We start from the raw sequence: 25,508 nt of genomic DNA on the forward strand, positions 1-25,508 counted from the left end.
GTCTCAAATGACTCCTGGAACACCAATCAGTTTTGCTTTCAAACATCAAGGACTTAGAACCAATCCCCCCCCCCGCCGCCCCCGGACTCCTGCCCTGCCACAATTCATTCACAGGTGAAGAATCTTTTGAAAAAGTCCCTCAAAAGGAGAACTGTGGGTGTAGCTCAGTGACAGAACATTTGCTTAGCCACATGAGACCCTGGGTTCAATCCCCAGCACTGAAAAGAAAAAGCAACCACAAAAAACTGAGTTGAAAAGTTGAACAGTAACTTTACAATGGAATGATTAGGCCCTCATCACCTGAACCATTAATCAATCTGTTATCATTACAAATGGGACAAACACATTGTGGCAACCCCTCCTTTCCTCTTGCTTCACCAGGCTGACCAAATCCGTAGACTAATTGATAACTCCCAATGAACAGTGCTTGCTGTAATGCATACTCTTTGCAGTTCCCTTTCTATAGATGGTAGAAATGGCATTGTGCCAATTCTAGTCATAACTCTTTAGAAATCTGTAGCATTTACTTTTACCCTCTTGGAATCCAGCTACCATAAATTAGGCTATCCTGTTGGAGAGAAGTCACATGAAGAGAACCTAGTGGGTGAGATCATAGGGAAAGAAAAGCCTTGAAAGATGAATTTGGCACCTTGATCAAGATGAACACCAACACACCAGTCCAGTGAGAGGTTTTTATTGACATTCCAGCATATCTTCAACTGAATGCACCCTGATGAGTGAACCTGGTCAACACCATCCAGACAACACACAGAATTGTTAAAAATGATCATTTTTTTATGGCAGTTAATTTTGAAACACTGTGTTATGCTATAGATAGTCTTTTTTTTCTGTACCAGGGATTGAACCAGGGGTGCTTAACCCCTGAGCCACAACCTCAGCTCTTTTTATTCTTTGAGACAGTGTCTTGCTAAGTTTTTTAGGGGCTCACTCAGTTGCTCAAATTTGAGATCCTCCTCCCAAGTTCCTGGGAGTACAGGTATGCATCACCATGCCCAGCTATAAAAGATAATCTTAAGCCTGAGTAGCATCATGCCTAGTGTTGGAGAAATACCCTGCTGCCATGTTCACACAGCCTCCCGCTTGTGTACACAGATCTGTAGCAGAATTTCATGTGGGCAAGAGACAAAGAGCTGGAGGAATTTGAATCCAAAAGGGCTTGTCTTATAAATCTATACCTGGATGGCTGCTATCATAAATCATGCTTCTATAATTTTGCCAAATTTACACATTTCTGATATGAATCAAGGTCATTATCTGTATTGGAATCCTGGACTTTCCACCATTGGTGACAAATGAATAGCATTATAGTACTATGCAACTGGCAGGGTATGTTAGCTGCACCAAAACCTAGGAAGATGGACACTATACCTTTACAATGTACTTTGTATCTAATAAAGTATTCAGTTTCAGGACAAACCAATGAAGTAAATTTTCATTTTGCAGATAAAAAAAAAAAAAAAGGCCAGAAAACTTGCCAAGGCCTCATAGATATTGGCACCTGAGTTAGTATTCAAGTACAGCAATCTCAGTATGCTACACTGATTAGGTTACCTTATTTACACTTCCCTATAACCACACCTTTTCCCCTGTGGACACCCCCCCCCCCCCCCCCCGCCATTTACCATTGATCTACATCCTCAGTTCTTTATTTTTTGAGACAGGTCTTGCTAAGTTCTGAGGCTAGCTTCAAATTTGTGATCCTCCTTTCTCAGCCTCCTAAGTCACTGGGAACAAACATGCACCACTGTGCCCAGCTTGCCATTTGACTTTGCAGTTCCTCTCACTAAAAGTAGAATCTATTTCCCTGTTCCTTGATTCTAAGATCATGTAACTTGCTTTAGTCAATGAAATGTTAATAGATGTGACAATGAAATGTTAATAAGATATATTAGCTTGAAAATGACTTGCTCCTCTACTATGATCAAGAGAACACACCTGGGTTAGCCTGCTGAAGGACACAAGAAACAGGCAGTTTACTCCAGTCATCTCAGGAGAAGTGAACACAGATCAGTCAATACCAAGAAAAATAAGTAAACCCAGGAAAGGTCAGCAGATGCATCAGTCAATGTCTGATTTTACAAACTTGTAAAACACATTAATGTTCTTACACATCACTGAGATTTAGCAACAAGTAACTGATAAACTGGCTCTGGAGCCCATATTTATTTTTGGTGGGAGGATACTGGGGATTGAACTCAGGGGTGCTTTATCACTGAGCTAAGTCCCCAGCCCTTTTATTTTTTGAAACAGGGTCTAGCTAAGTTGCTGAGGCTGTCCTCAAACTTGGGATCCTCCTACCTCAGCCTCAGTATGCACTACCACACCCAGCTGGAGCCCATATTTCTAATGACTATTCATATTGCTTTTCAAATTGTTAAGTTTTAGGAAACTGACATATGATTAGATGTACCTAGCAGTTAGAAAATTGGGACTACAGTTCAGAAGAGACATTGAAGCTAGTAAAATATGCTGGAGAATCATTTTAAACGATGGGACAATCAGGCACAGCAGTACACTCCTGTAATCCCAGCCACTTAGGAGGCTGAGACAGGATTCCAACTTTGGAGATCAGCCTGGGCAATTTAGCCAGATGTCCTGTCCAAAATTTAAAAAATAAAAATAATAGGACTGGGGATGTAGCTTAGTGGTATAGTGCCTCCAGGTTTAATCCCCAGTACAAATAATAAAACTATTTTTAAAAAATAGTTGGGTTGTTATTAAGAAAATTTAACAACACTTTTTTTTTTTTTTTCTTTCTTTCTTTGTGGTATTGTGGATCAAACATCAAACCCAGGGCCTCATACATGCTAGGCAAGTCCTTTACCACTGAGGTACCCAGACCAATAGTAGTTCATTTTTCATTCCATAGAGTATTAGTTCCTTACCTACCCCTTCCACTGCCATCATTCAAAATAGTAATAAGTATATTCAAATTGACCTTTAAGGGTCAGAGGAGTAGCTTCAAAACATAAGGAAATTGCCTTTCTGATGTAACTAACACAATATACTACAGTTTATTATGAAAATAGTAATGTGTGCTAATAAGTCATATATAAGGGGCAAATAATTTAAGCAGGGTAAGATAGAAGCCAGATAGATTTGAAAAGGAAAAAGGCCATAAAATAGCATTAAAGGGTATAGACTGGGTCCAGAAATTTGCAAATACAAAAGAAGAAACAGGTGTGGCAAGTTGTTTTAGAGAATATTCATTTCCTTTATCTTCTCCCTCCAATGAAGGGAGAACTGAGCAACTGAAGAAAGGCAGGAATAGTAAAGAGGGAGAATTAAGAAGCACTATAGCATGAAGGATTGATAATTATTTTTTAAAATGTATCAGGAGATGCAAAGCATCAAAACTAATTAAATGAAGTTAGGCATAGTGGTACACTCCTGTAATCCCAGCTACTCAGGAGGCTGAGGCAGGATTACAAAATTTGAAGCCAGCATGGGCAGCTGAGCAAGACCCCATCTCAAAATAAAAACAAAAAGGGCTGGGGAGGGTGAGGTTTAGGGAGGGGGGCAAGAATGGAGGAAGGAAGGACTGTATAGAGGGAAAAGAGGGGTGGGAGGGGGTGGGAAAAAAATAGAATGAATCAAACATTACCCTATGTAAAAAATTTATGATTACACAAATGGTATGCCTTTACTCCATGTACAAACAGAGAAACAACATGTATCCCATTTGTTTACAATAAAAAAATAAAAATAAAAAAAATTTTTAAAAAGGGCTGTGGGTGTAGCTCAGGGGTAGAGCACTTACCTAGCAATATGTGAGGCCAAGTTCAATCCTCAGCACTGAAAAAAAGAAAAAACAAACAAAAAACTAAAAATGAATTACCAAGCAAGAGAGGAAAAGAGAAGGGTCCCCTTTTGTCAATTGTACCTTAATAAAGCTGAAGAGAGAAGCTCCTTCTTTCTCTAATCCAGAAAGATATTAAGAGATGGCAATGAAAGGAAGACAAAGGAGTAACGTTTCAATCTTGGCAAAATAGAGGTAAGGTTATTTAATGAAGTCAGGAGAAGAATAAAGCTTAGGGAGAGCTGTTATGGTAGTATGCTTTCCTAGGAAATTGATAACAGATCACTAAAGATATCATTGTTAAGCATTGAGAACTGAATGCAAAACTAAATATATGATTACCACGTAATGGTACAAAGACACTGTTAAATGTCTTCCCACTTTCCTAAATATTATACAATTACCATGTAAACTTCTGCATTTCAGCATGTATTTCCTAACAAGGGCTTTCTTCTATATATTTACACACTCAAGACACTTAACACCAGGCTGGGGAGATAGCTCAGTTGGTAGAGTGCTTGGCCCTGGGTTCAATCCCCAGCACCGAAAAAAATAAAAAATAAAAAAAATTTAAAAAGACACTTAACCCTGAGGAGGGGGGCACAGTGGCACTTGCCTGTAATCCCAACAACTTGGGAGACTAAGGAAGGAGGATTACAAATTCAAGCCCAGCCTGAGCAATTTGGCAAGACCCTGTCTCAAAATAAAAAAATTCAAAAAGGGCTGGAAGGAGGTGGAGTTCATTGATCCTGTGCCCCTGAATTCAATCCTCAGTAATATCAAAAAAAGAAAAAAATTAACATCTCTACATTGATATTATTTTATCTAAAATCTATTCCATTTCAGCATGTATGTGATCAAATTTCTCCAACTGTTCCAATACCATTCCTTATAAATTGCTCCCTCCCATCCAGAACCAAATCAAGAACCACATATCCACATACTGCATTTAGTTGTCACCTTCTCTTAATCTTCCTCTAGGCTTTTTTTTGGTATCACAGATTGGACCCAGGGACACTTAACCACTGAGCCACATCACCAACCCTTTATTCTTTGAGACAGGTTGTCACTAAGTTGCTGAGTCTGGCTTTGAACTTGCAATCCTCCTGTCTTAGCCTCCTGAGCTTCTGGGATTATAGACATGTGCCACCATGCCTGGCCTAGCCTTTTTTATGTCTATCATAACACAAAATTTTTGAAGAGTCCAGAGCAGCTGTGTTTGTACAACGTACCTTTAAAATTTTTATCTTGCTTTTCTCTCACCATGATTAGATACTTAAGATTAAACCCTACTGGCAAGACTCCTGCATAGATAATGCCATGTCCTTAGAAGTTATATATTTTGAAAAGGAGAAAGTAACAGATTACATCACTGAGTGCCAATTATGTTCAGTATATTATATATAATAAACATAATCCCTAATTGAGTATGGCAGACAGATTTATTCAGACTTCTCTCAAGAAAACACCTGCTGTCAGCTCGAGTTTGGACATCGGACAGCTCCAACTGTTAACTCCTTTAGGGTCAAGCTGAGTTACTGTTTTCCAGATAGCTGCTCGTCTGTGACAAAACAAGACCTACTTATAATACAAAGACCCAGACATTTCTGCCCAATGCAGGATTCCTCCAACAGAAAATCTTTGCTCCAGATGTCTTTATGGGGTTGGCAGAGATTATCAGGTCTGCATCATCCTGGTAACTCTTGCTTAATCCTGCTTACTCTTATTTCCTTCCTTTTTTATTTTTCTCCCCAGGGCATGGTGGTTATTGCACCTACGGACTCCAGCATGCTAAGTACACACTCTACCACTGAGCTACCTACACATCCCATTCTTTCAGTCATGTTACTCCAATCATATGCACTCTTAACAGCTCTGCTTCCTGGAAAATCCAACCTACAATATTCTCAGTTAACGAAGAAAACTGAAGATGAAAGGAGTTTAAATATTGATCCAAATCATGGCTGGAGCCAGGTGCAGTGGCACATGCCTATGGGAGTGTAAGACACTAGGGAGGCTGAGGCAAGGAGCATCAAGATTTCAAAGCCAGTCTCAGCAGTTAGGGAGGCCCTAAGCAACTCAGTGAGACCCTGTCTCTAAATAAAATGCAAAAAAGGGTTGGGTATGTGGCTCAGTAGTTGAGCACCCCTGGGTTCAATTCACAGTACCAAAAAAAAAAAAAAATCATAGCTGGAAGGTGATGCAACTAGGATTTGAATTTAGGCAAATTGACTCCAAAAACTAATCCCCTTCATACTAGAAATCAAAGTACTCTTAAATATGTAGGATCTCACTATCCTTTGAGTATACTTTTCAATTAGCTAAAGAGACTGCTACCACTTCTTATGTATTTTCCCAATCATAATGTCAAAATTATATAAACTCTTAGGGACCAGTTTTTTTGTTATTGTTGTTTTGTTTTTGGTATTGGGGATTGTACTCAAAGGTACTTTACCACTGAGCCACATCCCCAGACCCTTTTTAAAAAAATTTTTGAGACAAGTGTCTTGCTAAATTGCCAAGGCTAGCCTCTAATTCGGGATCTTCCTGTCTCAGTCTCCTAAATTGCTAGAATTACAGGCATGCACCACCATATCCAGTGGGACTAGTATTCTCTATTATATTACTTTCTAAAATAATTTTATTTATTTTTTTGTGGTGCTGAGGATTGAACCCAGTGCCTCACACATGCTAGGCAAAAGCTCTCCACTGAGTCACAATTCCTGCCCTATTTCAATAATATGTTGCTATTAATGAATGTGACCAATGCCATAACCAGTTTCAAGGGAATTCATTGAGAAATAATATGCTGTGGTGAATAAGAGCACTGGTATAAAGTCGTATTGATTTAAGTTGCAATCCCACACTGCCACTTCTTTGTTATATGACTCTGGGCAAGGCACTTAACTTATATCACAGAATTGTTATGAAAATTAGATATAAGGAAAGCACATCAGAGTGACTAAAACAATGTTAAATGTTCAATAAATGGCAAACGCTGTTAAAAACAAATCTTTTTAGTTAAAATTTTTTAACTAAGTTCAAACATCAAAAACATCTGATTTACACATTACACATGGATGCATATATCAAATATTACATGGTACTAAATTAACATGTATGACTTTTATATTTTTATGTATCAGTAAAAATTTAAAAATCATTCATCCCTTGAGGAGAATCACAGTATAATTATGAGGAAGAAGAAAACTAAAATCTTTTTTAAAAACTTTCATGGGGCTGGGAATATAGCTCAGTAGAGTATTTGCCTTGCAAGCACAAGAACCCTGGGTTCAATCCCGAGAACTTCAAAAAAATAAAAAATAAATTTTCAAGCCAGGAATGGTGGCACATGGCTATAATCCTAGCAGCTCCAAAGGCTGAGGAAGGAGGATCATGAGTTCAAAGACAGTCTTAGCAACTCGGCAAGGCCTTAATGTGAGACCCTATCTCTAAATAAAATATTTTAAAAAGGGGTTGGGCAACTGAAATTGTGGCTCAGTGGTAGAGCACTTGCCTGGCATGGGCGAGGCCCTGGGTTTGATCCTCAGCACCACACATAAACAAATGAATAATAAAAAGATCCACTGACAACTAAAAAACTATTTTTTAAAAAGGGGGGTGCTGGGGATATGGTTCAGTGGTTAAGTACCCTGGGTTCAATCCCTGGTACCAAAACAAGTTTATTGGACCTTAAATAGATGATTAATAAACTCATTATTTCATTAAACAAAACTTTACTGAATGATTTCCATACCTTTTTTTTTTTTTTTTTTTTGGTGCTGGGGATCGAACCCAAGGCCTTGTGCTTGCGAGGCGAGCACTCTACCGACTGAGCTACCTCCCCAGTCCCACATCTTCTGAAATGAGAAGTACTAAGAATATGAACAAATTCTATGTCCTTTACCTTTAATACCTATCAAATAAATTCAATATTCAAGTTATACATTTTTAAATCACTTTTATTGAACTAATTTTTAACAATATCACTTTAGATGGTGGCAGCTGCCCCAAACTGAAACAAAGACATGGAGAATGTTATCCAACATCCTCAATGTAATCCAGTATGTTTTTGAACTTGGAGTATAGTTAAACTTTTGTCATTACATAATCAAGCAAATAGTGGTGCATACTACATTATTCAAAAGACTTTATGCATTTCATTTAAAAAAAATCATTTTTTAAGTGGCTTCAGCTTTATCAACAACCTCATTGACACATTCCACACTTCATGCTTGCAAAATGAAAGGTGGCCTAGAACTAACTCTAAGGATTCTTACTTACTGACATTAATGAATATTATTTAGGGTTGTAGGAATTGAAGTTTAACATTTTACAATAGAAGAAGCAATAAGTTACTGATATCTGCTGACAAGTTCCACTCAAACTAAATACATCTTTGATACATTCAAAAGACATTTTGCACATTTTAATATGCTAGTTTATATGCTGCAGTGCAAAAGTGACATCCTAATGTTTCCTGAGCTTTAGGAAATTAACAACTTTCTGACTATTACTCTCAATTTAAAATAGGCTCTTTACTATACCAAGCCATGTCGAAACTATACAATTAAATTAGGATTTTGGAGAACTGAAAAGATTGGTCAGTTATGCTAGCATAGGGTAATGAAAAAGTTTTCAAAGCAAAAAATATTTACAACGCTACAAAGGATATTGCAGATCTGCGTGTAGAAAAACGATCAAAGATAGCCTACTGATTATCAATTAATCACAACTGTCCCTTCTCTTTCAAAAATATTACACTGAAAGACTTTATGGTAAGTTATTTAGCATTAAATACACTGACCTGTAGTATATTACACATTTTAACATTCTTCCATAATGCCCAGTAAGAAGGAATAAATGGGATAAAAGATGAAAAGAAATCAAGGAAAAAAACATGCTTTAGGGAATGTTTTTGAATATGTATGTCAAGGGAAATGAAAATGATTTCTCATTAGAACTCCCTATATCCTCCAGATTACAAAGATCGTGTTTCTACTTCAATTTTTTCTTCTGCTTGTAGTATGTCAGGATCAACATGAACAACTGGAGGTCGTAGGATAACTTCAGGCCCTCCACCGTATATAGACTGCAGAAAATTCCATGTTTCTTCAGAAATTTGACCAGAATCCGCTCCTAAAATTATGGGTACATAGAGCAAATAATGTTTATATTCATATTGCACATGCTTTTATAATGTACCCACCAGCACAAATCATTTAGGATCAATTAAGAACTCCTGAAACATTTTAAAATTTAACTAAATGCCAAGCATTATACTAAATTCTGGTGATTCAAACAGATCAAAACCATCTGATATACACATACACATGGATATACACATACACAGTACCATGTATATCAAATATTACATGGTACTGAATTAACATGTATGACCTTTTTTTTTTTTTTTTTTTTTTTTTTGCGGTGCTAGGGATCAAACCCAGGGCCTGTGCTTGCAAGGCAAGCACTCTACTGACTTAGCTATCTCCCTAGCCCAACATGGATGACTTTTATGTTTTTATATATTAGTAAAAATTTAAAAATCATTCAACCCTTGAGGAGAATCACAGTATAATTATGAGGAAGAAGAAAACTAAAATCTCTTTTAAAAATTTCAAGGGGCTGGTAGTCTTCAGACTACCAGATTATATTGTAAACAATTTTCTTATAAATATTTGATTAAATAATTGTGCCTGAAGTAATTTTTATAATCTGCAATGTATATTCTGTCAAGATGCTTTTTCCCAGCTACTATCAACAGCCTTAAAATCTTTTCTCAGATTAAAATAAACACTGGCTGCTTTCCATATTTTGTCTTAGTTCAAGCATGAATTACATTCTTTTTCATTCTTGTAGTACTGAGTGTTGAACCCATTTCAAACACTCTACCACTGAGCTATATTCCAAGCCACTGTTATCTTATTTTGACATACCCTAAGTTATATAGGTTATCGTCAAATGTAATCCTTCTACCACAGTCTCCTCAATATCTGGGATTACAGGTATGCACCATCATGGCTGGCTAAGTAAAGGTTTTAGTATTAATTAAACTTACCTTGCCTGAGCATCACATTACCACATTTAGTGACTGCAATTTTAGTGTTGTCAATAGGACCTGGAGGATCTAAGTTGAAAGGAAAAAAGAATTATCAAAATGTATACTTCAAACAAATTTAACAAAGAATTGAATAATTCTGTGCATGAAATAATTAAGAGCTACAACCATATAATCAGTTTGTCTATAAATTATTACAGTTTCTATCTAAGTTAAAGTTTCTTCCTGAGTTTCTTTTTGGGTTTTATTTTTCCTGAAATAACTCCAGGAAAGAAGGTGAGAGAGGTTCTCTCATTAACCTTCCCAAAGTCCAGACAAATTGTTTCTTAACTCTCCATTTGGGGATTACAGATCAAAATGTACCCCCCCCCCTTTTTTTTTTGTGGTACTGGGGATCGAACTCAGGGCCTTGTGCTTGTGAGGCAAGCACTCTACCAGCTGATCTATCTCCCCAGCCCCAAAATATACCTTTAATGTTATCAAAGAACAATTCCTTTATAATTTTTCCCCCTGGTACTGGGGGATGAACTCAGGGGTCTTCTCCTACTGAGCTATATCCCTAGCTTTTTAATTTTATTTTAGGACAGGGTCTCACTAAATTGCATAGGCTGGCCTTGAACTTGCAATCCTCCCACCTAAGTCTCCTGAGTAACTGGATTAAAGGCATGTACCACTGTGTTCAACCAATTCCTTTGTAATTTAAAAAGAAATTAAACAATTCTAAATTTGTTCCAGTCATTGAAATAAATTTTAAAATAATTACAAAAATTTAAAAATATATCCTTTATTAATTTAAGAAAAAAAGTCTTAGCTCTTAGCTAGGCATGGTGGTACATGCCTGTTATCTCAGTAACTTGGGAAGCTGACGCAGAAGGACTGCAAGTTTGACTCAACAACTTAACAAGGCCCTAAGCAATTTAGCAAGACCCTGTCTCGAAATAAAAAATAAAAATGGTTGGGTTGTGTTTTAGAAGTTAAGTGTCCCTGGGTTCAATCCCTGGTACAAAAAAAAAAGAAATCAAAGGAAAAAAGTTTCGTTTGTTTTTCCTTTGAATACAAAAAGAAAAGTGAATGTTCATTATCAACAATTGCAAAGCAGGTCAGGTGGAGTGGCATATGCCTAGAATCCTAGCAACTCAGGAGGCTGAGGCAGGAGCAAGTTGGAGGCCAGTCTGATCAACTTAGTGAGACTCTGTCTCAAGATAAAAAAATAAAAAGGGCTGTGGATATAACTCAGTGGTAAACACCACCAGGTTCAAACCCTGGTACCTGCCCTCCTACCCCCACAAAAAATACGGCAGCTTTGAAATAGGCACGATGTCACAAATAATTATTCTAATCACATTAAGAGAAGAATAGGCAAACTTTTTTTGTGGTACTAGGGACTGAATCCAGTGGTGCTCTACCACTGAGCTACATATCCACCCTTTTTAATTTCTGATTAAATTAAGTTGCCCAGGCTGGCCTCATACTTGCATTCTTCTCAGCACAGCCTCCCAGAATCACTGAGATTACAGACATCTACCACCACACCCAGAGAGGCAAACTATTTTAATGTTTTTGCATAATATAATTTTTAAAAATTTTAAAAAACAGGATTCAAACTATGCCTACTGAGTTGCAAGCTTTTTTCATATATCAAGAACATCTAATTATCAAATTATTAAATATTATGGCACAAAAGTATTTTAAAGGTCCACAAAGTGTTCCATTGTATTGGATAAACCATAACCACTCTTTTACTGCTATAAAATATTTAAAATATCTCAATAATATCACAGACTGCTAGGCACTGTGGTAGATGCCTACAATTTCAGAGACTTGGGAGGCTGAGGCAGGACAATCTCAAGTTCAAGGCCAGTCTGGGCAACTCAGACACTGTCTCAAAAATAAAAAGTAGTGGGAACATAGCTCATTGGTAGAGCACTCTGGGTTCAATCCCTGGTACTGGAGGAAAAAAAAAAATAAGACTTATTGACTACTTTTGTTCAGTTCTTTTATTCTTGCTATGAATATGCTACAATTCATAAAGTGTTTATTTGTTTAATGCAGTGCTGGAGACTGAACCCACAGTCTCATGCATGCTAGAGAAGCACTCTATCACTGAGCTAAATCTCCAAGCCCATAAATAGGCTTACAAATCTTTTTTTTTTTTTTTTAAACAAGAATACAGCAGGCATGGTAGTGCACTTCTGTAATCCCAGCAAGTCAGGTGGCTGAGGAAGGAGGATCGTAAGGTCAAAGTCAGTTTCAGTAACTTACATAGCCCTGACTCAAAATAAAATGGGCTGGGGCCATAGCTCAGTGGTAAAGAAGCTGAGGGTTCAATACTCCATAATAAACCATACCCCACAAAAGAAGAATATAAATCAGAATGTAAGATCTCTAAGATCAGGGGTCTTTTTATCTTTTATAATAAGTATTTCTCACACAAGAAGTACTTATTAAATGAATAAAACAAAAAGTTACAAAAAAATTCACTGTTCAGTTAACCACTCACCTCCATCTTTACCCTTCACAAAACTTTCCCATTCTCTAAACCACTGCATACTGATGCAATAAAATGTAGCTGGAGAGTCCTCCTCTTGGAATGCTCTGTTGAGCTACAGAGAGGAAAAAATCAGTCACCTAATATCCACAACTTGCTAGATCACAAAACAGTAAAATCATTCTACTTCAGTATCTGACAAGGCCAATTTCTCATACACCTAGAGTATGGTACCACAATAAAATGTACACTGATGCTACTTAAGTTCTCTTAGTATGATGATATGTGGTAGAAACCATTAATAAGCAATTCTAATTTATGTTTCAAAATTTAACAAAAGGGGTGAAGAAGTCTGTAAGTGGAAGATGATCAAGGTAAAGTCTTCAAACAGTAACTACAAAACAATAACATATTTATTAAAAATCTGATGTGTAGGGCTGGGGATATAGCTCAGTTGGTAAGGCCCTGGGTTCAAATCCCCAGCACCACACACACACACACACACACACAAAAATCTGATGTGTAAACTTTACCTATGTCTACACTTTACTTTTGTTCAATTAGGATACTGGTAGACAATCTGTTATTACCAACACAATGCTGCAAAGAATACTCTTGGAGGACTAGGGTTGTGGATCAGTGGTAGAGAGCTTGCCTAGCATTTGTGAGCACTAGGTCCAATCCTCAGCACCACATAAAAAATAAAATTATATATTAAAAAAAATTCTTGTACATGTTATTTCACAGGACATATATATGTGATATGTATAGGCAAATTCTCAAAAGTAGTGGGATTGGGCTGAGGTTGTGGCTCAGTGGTACAGTGCTTGCATAGCACATGTGAGACACTGGGTTCGATCCTTAGCATCACATAAAAAAATAAATAATTAAAAAAGAAAAAAAAAAAACGTAGCAATGCTATTTAAAAAAAAAAAAATGTAGTGGGAAGATGTTTTACTTCCTCCACCAGCCCTAAGGCCTAAAGAATGGGTATGTAACTCACACTAGACACAACTCTATTAGATATGGAATTCTGCAAGAGAATCACCTAATGGTTAGAATGAAGTCACTCCAACATCGATTTAGGTTGGCTTAGATATCCAGGGCTACTTTGATTCTCAAACTTCTGGATGTCTTGATTATTTAATTTTTTTTTCAATAAATTCTTTTTCTATTTAATCAGTCTGGTTCCCACTGCTGGCAACTGAAGAAACCCAAATGATAGAAAAACTGATATAGAAAGAGAGATACAACTAGCAGAGCCTCAGAGAAATGAGAAGTATTTGGGAATTTATCTAATTATAGTAGTATGTCACAATGGGTAGCTAAATGCCCATGGTAACATTACTGTGGACAAAGATAACCAAGTCCAAATTATGTCATCCCCTTAATTAAATAGAAATCCTGCAGCTGTCCCCAAAGATCCTTATAATAGCCCAGAAGTAACTCCCAGGATCTGACTTCACCTTCTAATTTTTCCCTTTTCCATTTCTACTTATAATCACATTGACCTCTTTGTTATTCCTAGAACCCCAATCAGATGTTCTTCTCTCAAAGCTTTTGCAATATCTCTTCTTTCAGCAGATATTGAAATGACTATCTCCCTCACATTCTTCCATTTTTGCTTAAATGTCACCTTCTCAATGAATCGTGATTACTCTCTTTAAAATTGCAACCTGTATCAGCCTGTCATACTGTACTCCTGATCTCTTATGCTGTTCAAGAGTTCCTTTTTCCACAGTATATGATTTTTAATATATAACACTTATTAATTAAATGTAGATTCTTTGAGGGCAAGGATCTTTCTGGGACACAAAGTATCTGCTTAACAATGAACAATGAAAGGGAATAAAAAATGCTGTGAACTGGTTGTGATGGTCCAGCTATTTGGGAGGTTGAAGCAGAAGGATTGCAACTTTGAGGCAAGCCTCAACAACTTAGCAAGACCCTGTCTCAAAATTTTAAAAAGGGTTGGAGATATAGTTCAATGGTAGAATGGCTCTGAGTTTAATCCTCAATGCTAGGGTGAGCGGGGTCAACAACAGAAATAAAAATGGATTTATTAAGGCATAATCAACCCAGCGTTACTGGGGAGGTTCAGTGATTTTTCTATAAATTTAGTTGTACAATTTTCACCATAATCCAGTTTCCAACATCTCCAAAACACCGCATCAGTTTATAATCACTCTACTGCTCTTAGCCCTGGAAACCACTGATCTAATTATCTCTGCATTTTTTTTTCCCCCTCTTCAGAAATTTCTTACAAATAAAATTAGATATCAGTCTTTTTTTTTTTTTTTTAATTAGATATCAGTCATTTTTATGTCTGTCTTTTCTTGGCATGTTTCAGAAATTCATTCAGGTTGTTGCATGCATCAGTAATCCACTGTTTTTTTAATTTGCTGAGTAGTCTTCCAGTGTATGAATATAACACATCTTGTTCACGCATCTGCCACCTGATGGATATTTCAATTGTTTACAGTTTGGGGCAAATGATATTTCCATACTGATGTAAACTTTTATTTACGGGTTCTACGTGAATGTAAACTGACATGTTTCTGGAGTAAAAACCTAAGAGTAGACTGTTGAGTCATATACTAAATGTTGAATCTAAGAAACTACCAAACTATCATTTAGCCTGCTGCACTTTACATTCCCACCATTAATACTCATCTGAGAATTCCCAACTATATACTACGTATGTGATTATTAGTCATAGCTTCTTAGTAGTAAGTCTATTCAAATCTTACATCTATTTTTAAATTGGAATATTTGCCTGATTATTGACTTGTATGAGTTCTTCACATAATTTGGATATAAGTGCTTTGGTGACATGTGATTTAGGCTTTGGGTCTACTTTCCTAATGCACAATGTTTCTCTCAGTACCATCAATCTTGGACTTATTATATGTCTCATTCATTGATAAAATATTCCATTCACATTGCTTCTGATCATGGAATTAATTCATTATATACAAAAACAGCTCATAGTCATAAGATCAATTATCGTACCATGTGCTATCACCCAAAATCTGCTGGCCTATCAAATAATTTTTATTTTATTTTTAGCTGTGCACAATGTTGTACACCTGCAATCCCAACAGCTTGGGAGGCTGAGACAGGAGAATTGCAAGTTCAAAGCCAGCCTCAGCAAAAGCAAGGTGCTAAGCAACTCACTGAGACCCTGTCTCTAAATAAAAGACAAAATAGGGCTGGGGATGTGACTAAATGGTCAAGTGCCACTGAGTTCAATCCCTGATACCAAAATAAAACTTTTTTTTTTTTTTTTTTGGTAACACCTTGAGGACTTTATACTGTCCTACATGATGTGATATATGCTCCAAAGAGAGATCATCAACATAGAGTGCTTTTTCCCATAACCAGAATCCATAAGGGTAGGAATCAGGTAAATGGAAATAGGAGAGCTCATCTGTTACTACTTACTGACCCAACTCATACAAAGTTTTGCTTCCCATACCTTTACTAGTTTGGAGGATTTGTTTCCCAAAGGAATAAATGATAACTTTACTGGATTGGAAACTGAGACAGGCCCTTGGATATTTTGAATTTTTCATGTCACTGAGCCAACAGGCAGGGGGTAACAGTATTGGTTAGACAGACTGACCCACTTATAAAGGGTGAATAAAGTGCTACACAATAGGAACAGAGAGAATTATGTCTGGAAACCTGGAGATCATAGCCACTGTACTGCTTCAGAGGGCTATTCCAACTTTGTGTGTGTGTGTGTGCTGGGGATTAAACCCAGGGCCTTGTGCATGCAAGGCAAGCACTCTACCAACTGAGCTGTATCTCCAGTCTGCTACTGTAACAATCTGACCACAAACTTGATGGTTGGCTTTTTATTTGCTCACAGTTCCAAAGACCAGAAATCCAAAATCAAAGACTGGACCCACTGCAAAGCTCTAAAGGACACTCCACGCCCCATCTCCTCAAGATTCTGCCTTGTAGCTGCATTGTTCCAATCTATGTCACAGTCTTCATATGGCTTTCACCTCCCTCTCCATGTATCTCTGCTGTCTGTCTCTTGATAGGGACACTTACTGGATTTAGGGCCCATAGATTAATTTGGAATGATTTTACCCTGAAATCTTTGTATGTGCAAAGACTGTTTTGTTTTTCAAATAAGGTCATATTCATCAATAAGATCAATTCACAGAGCTTGGGGTCTGCAAGTGTATTTTGGGGGGACCACCATTCTACCCACTATAGGGATTATTAGTCTTTCTATATCCAGAGCTTAGAAGTTAACAGACTAGCTAGAGAAATCTAACAGATAGATGACTACTGAGGGTTCCATACACTTCAGGAAGGAAGGTCTAGGTTATTTTACCAGATAAACATCCACAACCAGCTGAGGTGCTGGCTGAGAACACAGGGAACATGAAATAGATAAAGACAGTTATAGTCACATATCTATTTCTTTCTTGTACATATTTACAAACATCAAAGTTTAAAATCATTACTAATCAATCTTTTCCTTTCTTTCATTCAATTACTATTATGAGGTATAACTGTGGTGGTTAACATAAGTATTTTTGGTCTTGGGTTTTTTGTTTTGTTTTTTTATTGGCAGGGGGATGCTGGGGATTGAATGCAGGGTCTTGAGCATGCTAGGCAAGTACTCTACCACTGAGTTCCATCCCAAACCCGTAGTATTCCTTAGATTACAAAATATAAAAGATTACTGCATTGTCTGAACTAAAAGATGAATGATATCAACTAGAAATGGATACAGTAACTGATGGAACTCTCCTTCTCCCAAATTAGGGAGTCAATGCCACATGTACGGTACACGAGCTAGTTGTACCATATTAGGTAGAAGGATGATACTGTGGCTCTATTTTTATGGATCAGTGCATATGGAAGCTGAGTTGACAAAGGATCAAACTATACTGTATTATCTGTTAATGAGAATCATTTCCATTTATTCTTATACTTTTTTTTTGGAGTGGGGGTACCAGGGATTGAACTCAGGGGCACTCAACCACTGAGCCACATCCCAGCCCTATTTTGTATTTTATTTAGAAACAGGGTCTCACTGAGTTGCTCAGTTCCTCACCACTGCTGAGGCTAGCTATGAACTAGAGATCCTCCTCCCTCAGCCTCCCAAGCTGCTGGGATTACAGCCACGCGCCACACTGCTCAGTTCATTCTCTTGAACTCAAGGGAAGCCTATACTTTCCAGGATCCTTTGCCAGTGGTACTTTAAATTAGATACTGCCATTGATATCTGTGACACATGGAAAGAACAGGAAAAGGAAAAACTTTTTTCCTTTGGTGGCAGCAGAGAGTAGGCTTGGGGCATCTACAGATGGCACAAATACGGTTTTGTCACCACTTCCAAACATCTTCCCAAAAATCTGATCTCACATAGCAACATGGACAACTAACTTCTTTAACAGGAACATCTGTGTCTTTTGGGTACCCACCCAATTACACCCTTGTGACTTGACAGCAGCAGAAGCTGTCAGGCTTCTGAGCATTCTCCTGATAATCACCAGAGGCAGGCAGTTGAGGTCATTTCCAGGAGCTTTACACAATATTTTTTTTTTTTTTTTTTTAATGCTTGCACTTTGATTCAATCTCAATTTTACAGAAATACTCCCAGGACCCAAAAAACAAAAAAGTTTGTTTGTGGTACTGGGGATTGAACTGAGGGGCACTCCAGCACTAAGGTTCATTCCTAGACCTCTTAATTTTTTAAATTTTAAGAAAAGATCTTGCTTAAGTTGCCCAACCTGGCATAGAATTTATGATCACTCCTGCCTCAGCCTACTGACTCACTGGGATGAGCTGTATGTGCCAATGTGCCTGGCTCAAAAAAATGTTTCTTTCATAGCAATATCAGAGTAAGCTGCTAAACTGATGTTATTTTCCTCCAAATGTGGTGTGTATGCGTGCGTGTGTGTGTGTGTGTGTTCTGGTTGCTATATACAATGTCCTTCGATTTGAGTTTGATCTTTCTTCAAGATTTATACAATTCATCTGTGTACCAAAGACTCAATGCCATATTCTCATTAGATTCTATTGTACCACATGATTTTGATTTGTTCTATTTCTAAAGATGTTTACTTAAATAACTTCACTTAAATAGTATAAATAGTACCAGGATTCTCTAAAAATTAAGTCCTCCCTTTGTAATAAATCTTTTGTAGAAAGTAAGTTGAAAGATGTAAATACTGTATCCTTCAACCTTTTCATTTATTTATTTACTTATATCACTATGGACACTACTTTGTTTAATGAGTTATATGTTACTAGAATTTAAAGTTCAGATTATCCCATATTTAACCAATCTCGGTCACCAGCACCATATGCTGTGTCCCTATAGTCCAACCTCTAGTCAATATAGGCATCCCTTCTCATCCTGTCTCAGCTATAACACCACTGATAGGTTACAGGTTTTATGCTACTCTACAGAAACTTTCTCTATCCTGTTTTTGTCCTGAAACCCCATTACTGGCCATTACCCTGACACCTACCTGACATCCACCTCCAGTGTAGCCTACCCCCACTTCCAAAACTCCTGAAAGTCAGCTGAGGTCTTCTTGATCTTTACTGCCCAGTCTTTGTCAGTAGTTGTGTCTCTCATTTCCTATATTCTGATTCTATTCAAAATACTTAGAATGGCTTCTATTAAACCCTGATGAATATAGTCATTAGCCATTATTTAAGCATTGGTGGAATGAATTATTTTAAATATTTGACTAATACTTGTATTAATAGATTCCAAAAATAAATGAGACCTGAGTAAAATTAAGGAATTCATGCCTCCAATATCTTTAAGTATTTCTTTACTGTAGGCCAAGTCCCCCACACACACCCACTCAAATCTGAATCAAAAGAGAAGCAGGTGGGCTGGGAAGATAGCTTAGTGGTAAAGCACTTGTCTAGTACGCATGAGGCCCTGGGTTCAATCCTCATTACCACATAAAAAAATAAACAACAATAAAATGATTAAAAAGAGATAGAAGCGGGATGTGTTTACACACATGCTGTACAGCATGGAACATACAGGATATTTAATTTTGGTCTGCTCGATATCTTCTCTCCTACCTTTATTAAAATAATCCATTCAGAAACAGATTGATAGGAAGTGCCGGGAGTGATACTGGCCAAATTATATTGTTATATTGTTTGTATGTACAAATGCATAACAATAAATTCCATCATTATGTACAACTATAATGCACCAATTAAAAAAGATGCGGGGGAGGGGGTAGAGTTGTAGCTCAGTGGTAGAGCGCTTGCCTAGCATGTGTGATGCACTGGGTTCAATCCTCAGTGCTACACATAAATAAAATAAAGGTCCGCTGACAACTAAAAAAATTTTTTTTAAAAAGATGGGGGGGCAAAAATAAATAAACAGTTTGATAACATGAAAGGCAAGCTCCAAGAGACCGAGGACAGAGCAAAATGACAAGAGGATCTCATCATGAATGTGGAAAACCTGGTTCTCAAGAACAGGTTTCAGGCTGTGCTAAATGAACTCAAACGAGACAGAGAAAAGGAGCAGCTTAGTTCTCTGCAAGAAGAGCTAGAATCATTTCTAGAGAAGTGAGAATAATGTTAATATTTTAGTCCTGAGCCTGAAAAAATCTTGGTTTCATCACCTGGACTAATATTAAGACCTTTCAGTAGTTCCCATTCCCTCTAATGCTAGAAATTCTGTCGAATTATCTCAGTAGCTTTTTAGAATCATTTCACTGTGTGTTCATTTTTTAGGAAGTAGGATTATGCAGGTATAAAGATTGCAGGAAAGTTGTAGGATTAGTGAAATAAACAGTTTAGCCTTAAGTACAATTTTGTTGTAGGATTTTGTTGTGGTTTCTCTATTTTACAGAAGTTATTATTGCTAGCAGTTCTTTGTTGTGCTTGAAATGAGTAAGAAGAAACTAGTCTGGAGGCAGTGAAGCTAGTTTACATAGGTTTTCTCATACAATAGCTATTTTCTTAGCTACTTAAAGCAATTTCCCATATGTAGGGATGCAAATCGTTTTCATAAAGTTGTTTCTAACAGTAAATAAAAGCAATTCATTTTCCTCTTGCAGTATTCTCTCCCAATATTGTCCCAGCAGGATTATCAATAAATATGACTCTCAGGTGAACTAAACTTTAGATTGTATTAAATAGCTGGAGTTGTGTTATTGACAGCAATACTTTAAAAGACCTCTTGCTACTTAGACATCTGGAATTTACTGGTCCTTTATAAAAATCGGTTGTTTGGTAATTTAAAAAATTTTTTTTCTTTTTTATTTGTTTCTTTGCACAGTGCTGAAAATTGAATCCAGGGCTTTTCACATGCTAGGCAAGCATTCTACCATTACACTATATCCTCAGTACTCTTTATTTTGAGACAAGGTCTTGCTAAGTTGCCAAGGCTGGCCTCAAACTGCATTCCCCTGCCTTAGCCTCCTGAGTAGCTGAGGTTACAGGAATGCACCACCACACCTGGCTTTGTTTAGTTTTTTGCTCCTATGACTAAATTTTCTGTTGTTTACAATCAAGGAATGCCTCATAATATACTGTGAGGAAACAGTATGTTTTTAAGTACAGAGTCCCCCAAAAGACAAAACAGTATTATATTTCATAGAAGGATGGAAGTGGAGGATGCCAGCCGGGTATTCTATAGACAACACTAACAAAGAAGCCTATAATTTTTCATTTTAATAAAGAGATTTCTTATCAGTTCCAATACATAAAACAAAATTTATTGCCATTCCATAAAAACAGAAGCCCACAAAGGGATAACTTAATTCACTAAAATTGCAGTGAATGCCTTAGGTCATCACTGTTAGGTACCCAGAACACTTGAAATCTACTACGATTCTTTCAATCATTTTGTTAATTGTCAGGTCTTCATCTTAATCCTACATCATTTACAATTTGAAAAGCATTACTTTTTTTACCCGAATAAATATTTCCAGTTCAGTTTTTCTTCTTTTTTCAATTTTCTCTGCCTCAATCTGGCAAGTGTGACAAATGTACAGATGGTTGACAGCTGGTCCTCCTCCATACCTAAAGCATGAAGAACTTAAGAATTAAAATTACAGCGATTTCAAAGCTGATGTTTTATCACATAGTTTCTAGTTTTTTAGTTAATGGCTAAATAACCAGTTAAGAAAAAATCCTCACAGGAAAATTCTCAAAGTAATGTAAAAGAATTTTTTTAATTATATTAGGTCTTGATTTTATGTTTATTAGAGTAAAAATTTAACCAATGTATTGCCTATTCTGCTTTATCCACAGTTCAAGTTTCCCTTGTTCTACCAAATGTTAGAGGCAACAACCAAAGAAGGGTTTTCAAAAATTAGTATATAACACAAATTGTAGTTAAACATACATAGTCACAGTCAAGTTTTAATCAGATGAAGGCTTCCCCTATTCTCTCAAGCAAGAAGCATTCCTGGCATAAATTTTAATATTTAACTAAAGAAAACATAATTGGTAGATATATTACAGAACAAAATTTTTTAAAATTCAAAACTTTAAAATTTTAGAGTAAGAATATTCAATTTTGGGAGTGAACACATAGGTAAAATCTTAGTGTTGGGTATAGGCAATATATTTTAAATAAAGTCCTTAAATATCATAAGCATATCTTCACACATATTTAGAACATGAAAATCAGAATAAATTATCTAGACTAGAGTTACACTAGCTACAGAGTTTGCCGATTCACACTTCAGAATAAATGAATGAATGAAAAAGAGGTAAGCAACATAAAGTAAAATAAGCATCTTTTTTTTTTTTTTTTTTTTTTTTTTTTTTTTTAGCAATCCCCCTTTAACCACTTTTAAGCAGTTTTCACAATACATTGTTTGATTTGAATAAACAAACCTGCAAGGGGTGGAAGGTAAAAAGGGAGAGGTGAAGTGCTAGGGAGTAATAACTGTCACATTATGTTGTTGTATTGTGTGCATGTATGAATATACAACAAATCCCATTAATATCTACAACTATATGCACCATTTAAAAAGGTGAAAGAAAAATAAATAAAAAACAAACCTGCTATACAGGTTATCCCAAATGTTCTGAGGTAGCATCAAAACCAAGTCTTCAATATAACTAGCTTTTCGTGGAGGAACACCTAAAAATTTTTTTTAGAAAGGTCAGCTTCATTCTTTAATTCTTTCCAAAGGTTAAAGTCATTTTTAATGACTGCTGACTGGCCAAGCATTATTCTCAAGCTTCCCCTCCCAAAAGGGTAAGTAAAAAGCATTTTTAGTGATTATGCTTCCTAAAGATGAGTATAACCTTGAAATTCACATGCAGAATTTTTTTTTTGGGGGGGGCGGTCAGCACTGGGGATTGAACCCAGAGAATGTGATCTTCTACTACTGAAGCCCACAAATATTTTTTAGAGTTTAGGTTTCTATATCCAATATAGGATTATTCCCATTCCTTGTGGTTTCACTACAAATATAATTATTAACAAGAATATCATATCATCAATCATAAAGGGTAATCAAAGCACCAAAGATCCTACTTATTGTAGGAATAAACATTAATTTAGCTAATCACAGGAACATAAGTTACATTTAACACATATGAAGCGTTTCTGTTAAACCCCAAATATAATTCCATACTTAGGAAAAGAGCCAGATATTCATTTAGATAAAAGGGATAAGAACTACGGATACAGGTGGCAGTTGAAATCACTTGCACAGAAATAACTCTTAGGCTGTAGCACAGGGCTTTTTTTTTTTAGTCATTAATGAACCTTTATTTTACTTTTATTTATTTTTATGTGGTGCTGAGGATTGAACCCAGGGCCTCACACATGCTAGGCAAGCGCTCTACCCCTGAGTCACAACCCCAGCCCCCAGCACAGGGTTTTAAACAGGTACTCAATAAATAAAATGTTTAATAGGCCCACAATTGGAGAGACAAGGCCAAATTCTGAAAACCATATGGAATTAAATACATTAAGTTGGACTGCAGATAGAGAAATGGGAAATAAACAGAAGAGGAAAATTCTTGGCTTATTCCTAATGTGCAAATTATTTAACAATAAACTTCTACCACTACTTGCAGATAGGATTTCTTACCTCCATGAATACAGAGAAAGTCATTATTTGAAATAGGGCCAGGTTCAGCAAAGGTCTTAAATTTATTCAGCCATTGTCGAGAAATGTAAAACTGAAGGAGGCTGGGTTCCATTATGTTCAACAAATTTGATATCCTTCTCCTCTCTTTTTGTGCCTCTTCACTGCTCTTCCTTTTAAAGACAATGATTAATTAAATCCAATATGTATTTTATTACATTATGACTAGTAGATTGGTTTTTCCTCTTCCTTATTAGACTTGGCACACATACTAATACTCTGCATCTCTTCAGGCTTTAGTCATTTCAAGAAAAATATACCTTGTATCACTTCTCAAATATATTTTACACCCTATATTGACTACTGCTATCCACAATACTGACATACCACATGCATTCAAATATTAATAAGATCAAGTTAAATACCTAATCAGTATTCCTGTTATAGTAGCTAGCATTTTCTTTCATAAAATATTAAAAAATACCAAAAATTTTATAGTAATACCTCTTTATCAGCAATTTTAGCAGGAAAGTTGGTACTTAATTCTGACTCTGATTTTATTAAAACCAATCTTTCTAAAACAAAATATGTCCTTTGCCCTTCCCATTTATGATGTTGTTTTCTAAACAAAGCCTCACTGTAGAAAACCTTTGACTTTTAGTCTAATGAGAATACAGCAATTTCATATCTTTACTCAGCAATTCACTTGAAAGTCTTAGAAGTCACTAATAACTCCAAAGAGTAAAATATTCTTTCATTATTTATAATCAGCTTATCTATGAGATACTGACTTCCATTACCTATAGAAAAGAACGTAAGCTTCTGCATTTTGTACAGTAGATTCTGAAACTTCAGTGACACTCTGGTCATCAAATTCATACCACAGGTTATTTAAATTGTTTCGGCAATAGGCTATATAGTGTCCACCTGTATTTAAGGGAAAAGAAATCACTGTGGTAATATAATTAACACAAAATGGAGGATAAAATTTTTCTATCACCACTGTTTAGCACAACAGCTAAAATATATAGCAAGAACTGTAATCTTATTTTTAATATGTATCCTCATCACCACCATTTGAGGAAATGAAAGACAGAAAAATTAATCTTTAGAAACCCAGTGTAAAAATCATCATGTTAAAGTTCTTACTACTTATCTTATATAATTTTCAATATTCCAAACACCATAGTAAAAAATATTCCATTTCCTAAAACTCATGTTTTGTTGACTACCACAAAATTATACATATTTATGGAGTAGAGAGTAATAATTCAAAAAGTACATATATATCATGTGCAACAATCAAATTGTAATTAGTATTTAAATTTCCTTAAACATTTATCGTTTTTTTTACATTCAAAGTCTGACATGTTTTTTATAACCAGCAGTAAAATCTGTTTTTAGATTTTCTTTTTTCCAAGCATGTCTTATTTAAGCAATTAATTCAATTGTATTCAGATACCATTTTTTAAATCTAAAAGCAAGTGTCAAACCTATATACTTACTACTTGCAGTCCCATGATGACAAATGACTGACAGAAGATCATATGTCACAATCTGAGCTGGACTATCCTTAGCAAGAAATGGCTGAAGATCCAGGCCTTCTAGTGGAAATGAAACATGAGTGCTGATTTTGGTGGAAAACATCAGTTCATGTCGGAATCTTTTAAGGTGGATGCATAAAATCTAAAATAAAAGAGAATAAAATAAAAAAATTCTAATTTACTACTACAAGAGACAAAGCATTCCAAGTGATAAAACTTAAGGACATTAAGATTTTTATTCTATAAGCAAGAAATTGTGGTGTTCACATGAAATAAAATTATAAAGATAGAGTTATTTACAGTTTCATTTAAAAAATAAAATTAGTTTCATTTAGCTAAAAATTTTTTATTAAGCTTTATATTCTAAATAAGAGTCTAGTAAATACTGATATTGAATCACATGTCAAGGTTAAATATCGACCCCCAGTTATAAAGTCATAACCTGAAATATATTAACATGGTTCTTCCTAAGTTCATTGTTATTTTTCTAATTTTTCACTTTATACTTGTCAAGTTCCTACAATGT

General features: G+C 36.0%; 1 protein-coding gene across 8 annotated transcripts in view; it reads right to left on the reverse strand.

Moving 5' to 3' along the window:
- Window positions 1-7,765: 7,765 nt before the first annotated feature.
- The window catches only part of USP33 (ubiquitin specific peptidase 33), a 53,185-nt gene continuing 35,442 nt past the window's right edge, over window positions 7,766-25,508 (reverse strand). For 6 of the 8 annotated variants that reach the window (XM_079137785.1, XM_079137789.1, XM_079137784.1 and 3 more), the window contains 8 exons: window positions 24,944-25,124; window positions 24,239-24,365; window positions 23,442-23,611; window positions 22,399-22,480; window positions 21,291-21,408; window positions 12,382-12,484; window positions 9,882-9,950; window positions 7,766-8,959 (listed from right to left, as the gene is read on the reverse strand). In XM_079137785.1, the coding sequence (XP_078993911.1) occupies window positions 8,802-8,959; window positions 9,882-9,950; window positions 12,382-12,484; window positions 21,291-21,408; window positions 22,399-22,480; window positions 23,442-23,611; window positions 24,239-24,365; window positions 24,944-25,124 (1,008 nt within the window). In that variant the 3' untranslated portion in view covers window positions 7,766-8,801. The remainder of the gene's footprint in view (window positions 8,960-9,881; window positions 9,951-12,381; window positions 12,485-21,290; window positions 21,409-22,398; window positions 22,481-23,441; window positions 23,612-24,238; window positions 24,366-24,943; window positions 25,125-25,508) is intronic. The other 2 variants (XM_079137790.1, XM_079137788.1) reach the window with 1 other exon arrangement.

Source organism: Sciurus vulgaris (assembly GCF_902686455.1).
Source record: "Sciurus vulgaris genome assembly, chromosome: 1".
In the NCBI taxonomy this organism is placed as follows: domain Eukaryota; kingdom Metazoa; phylum Chordata; class Mammalia; order Rodentia; family Sciuridae; genus Sciurus; species Sciurus vulgaris.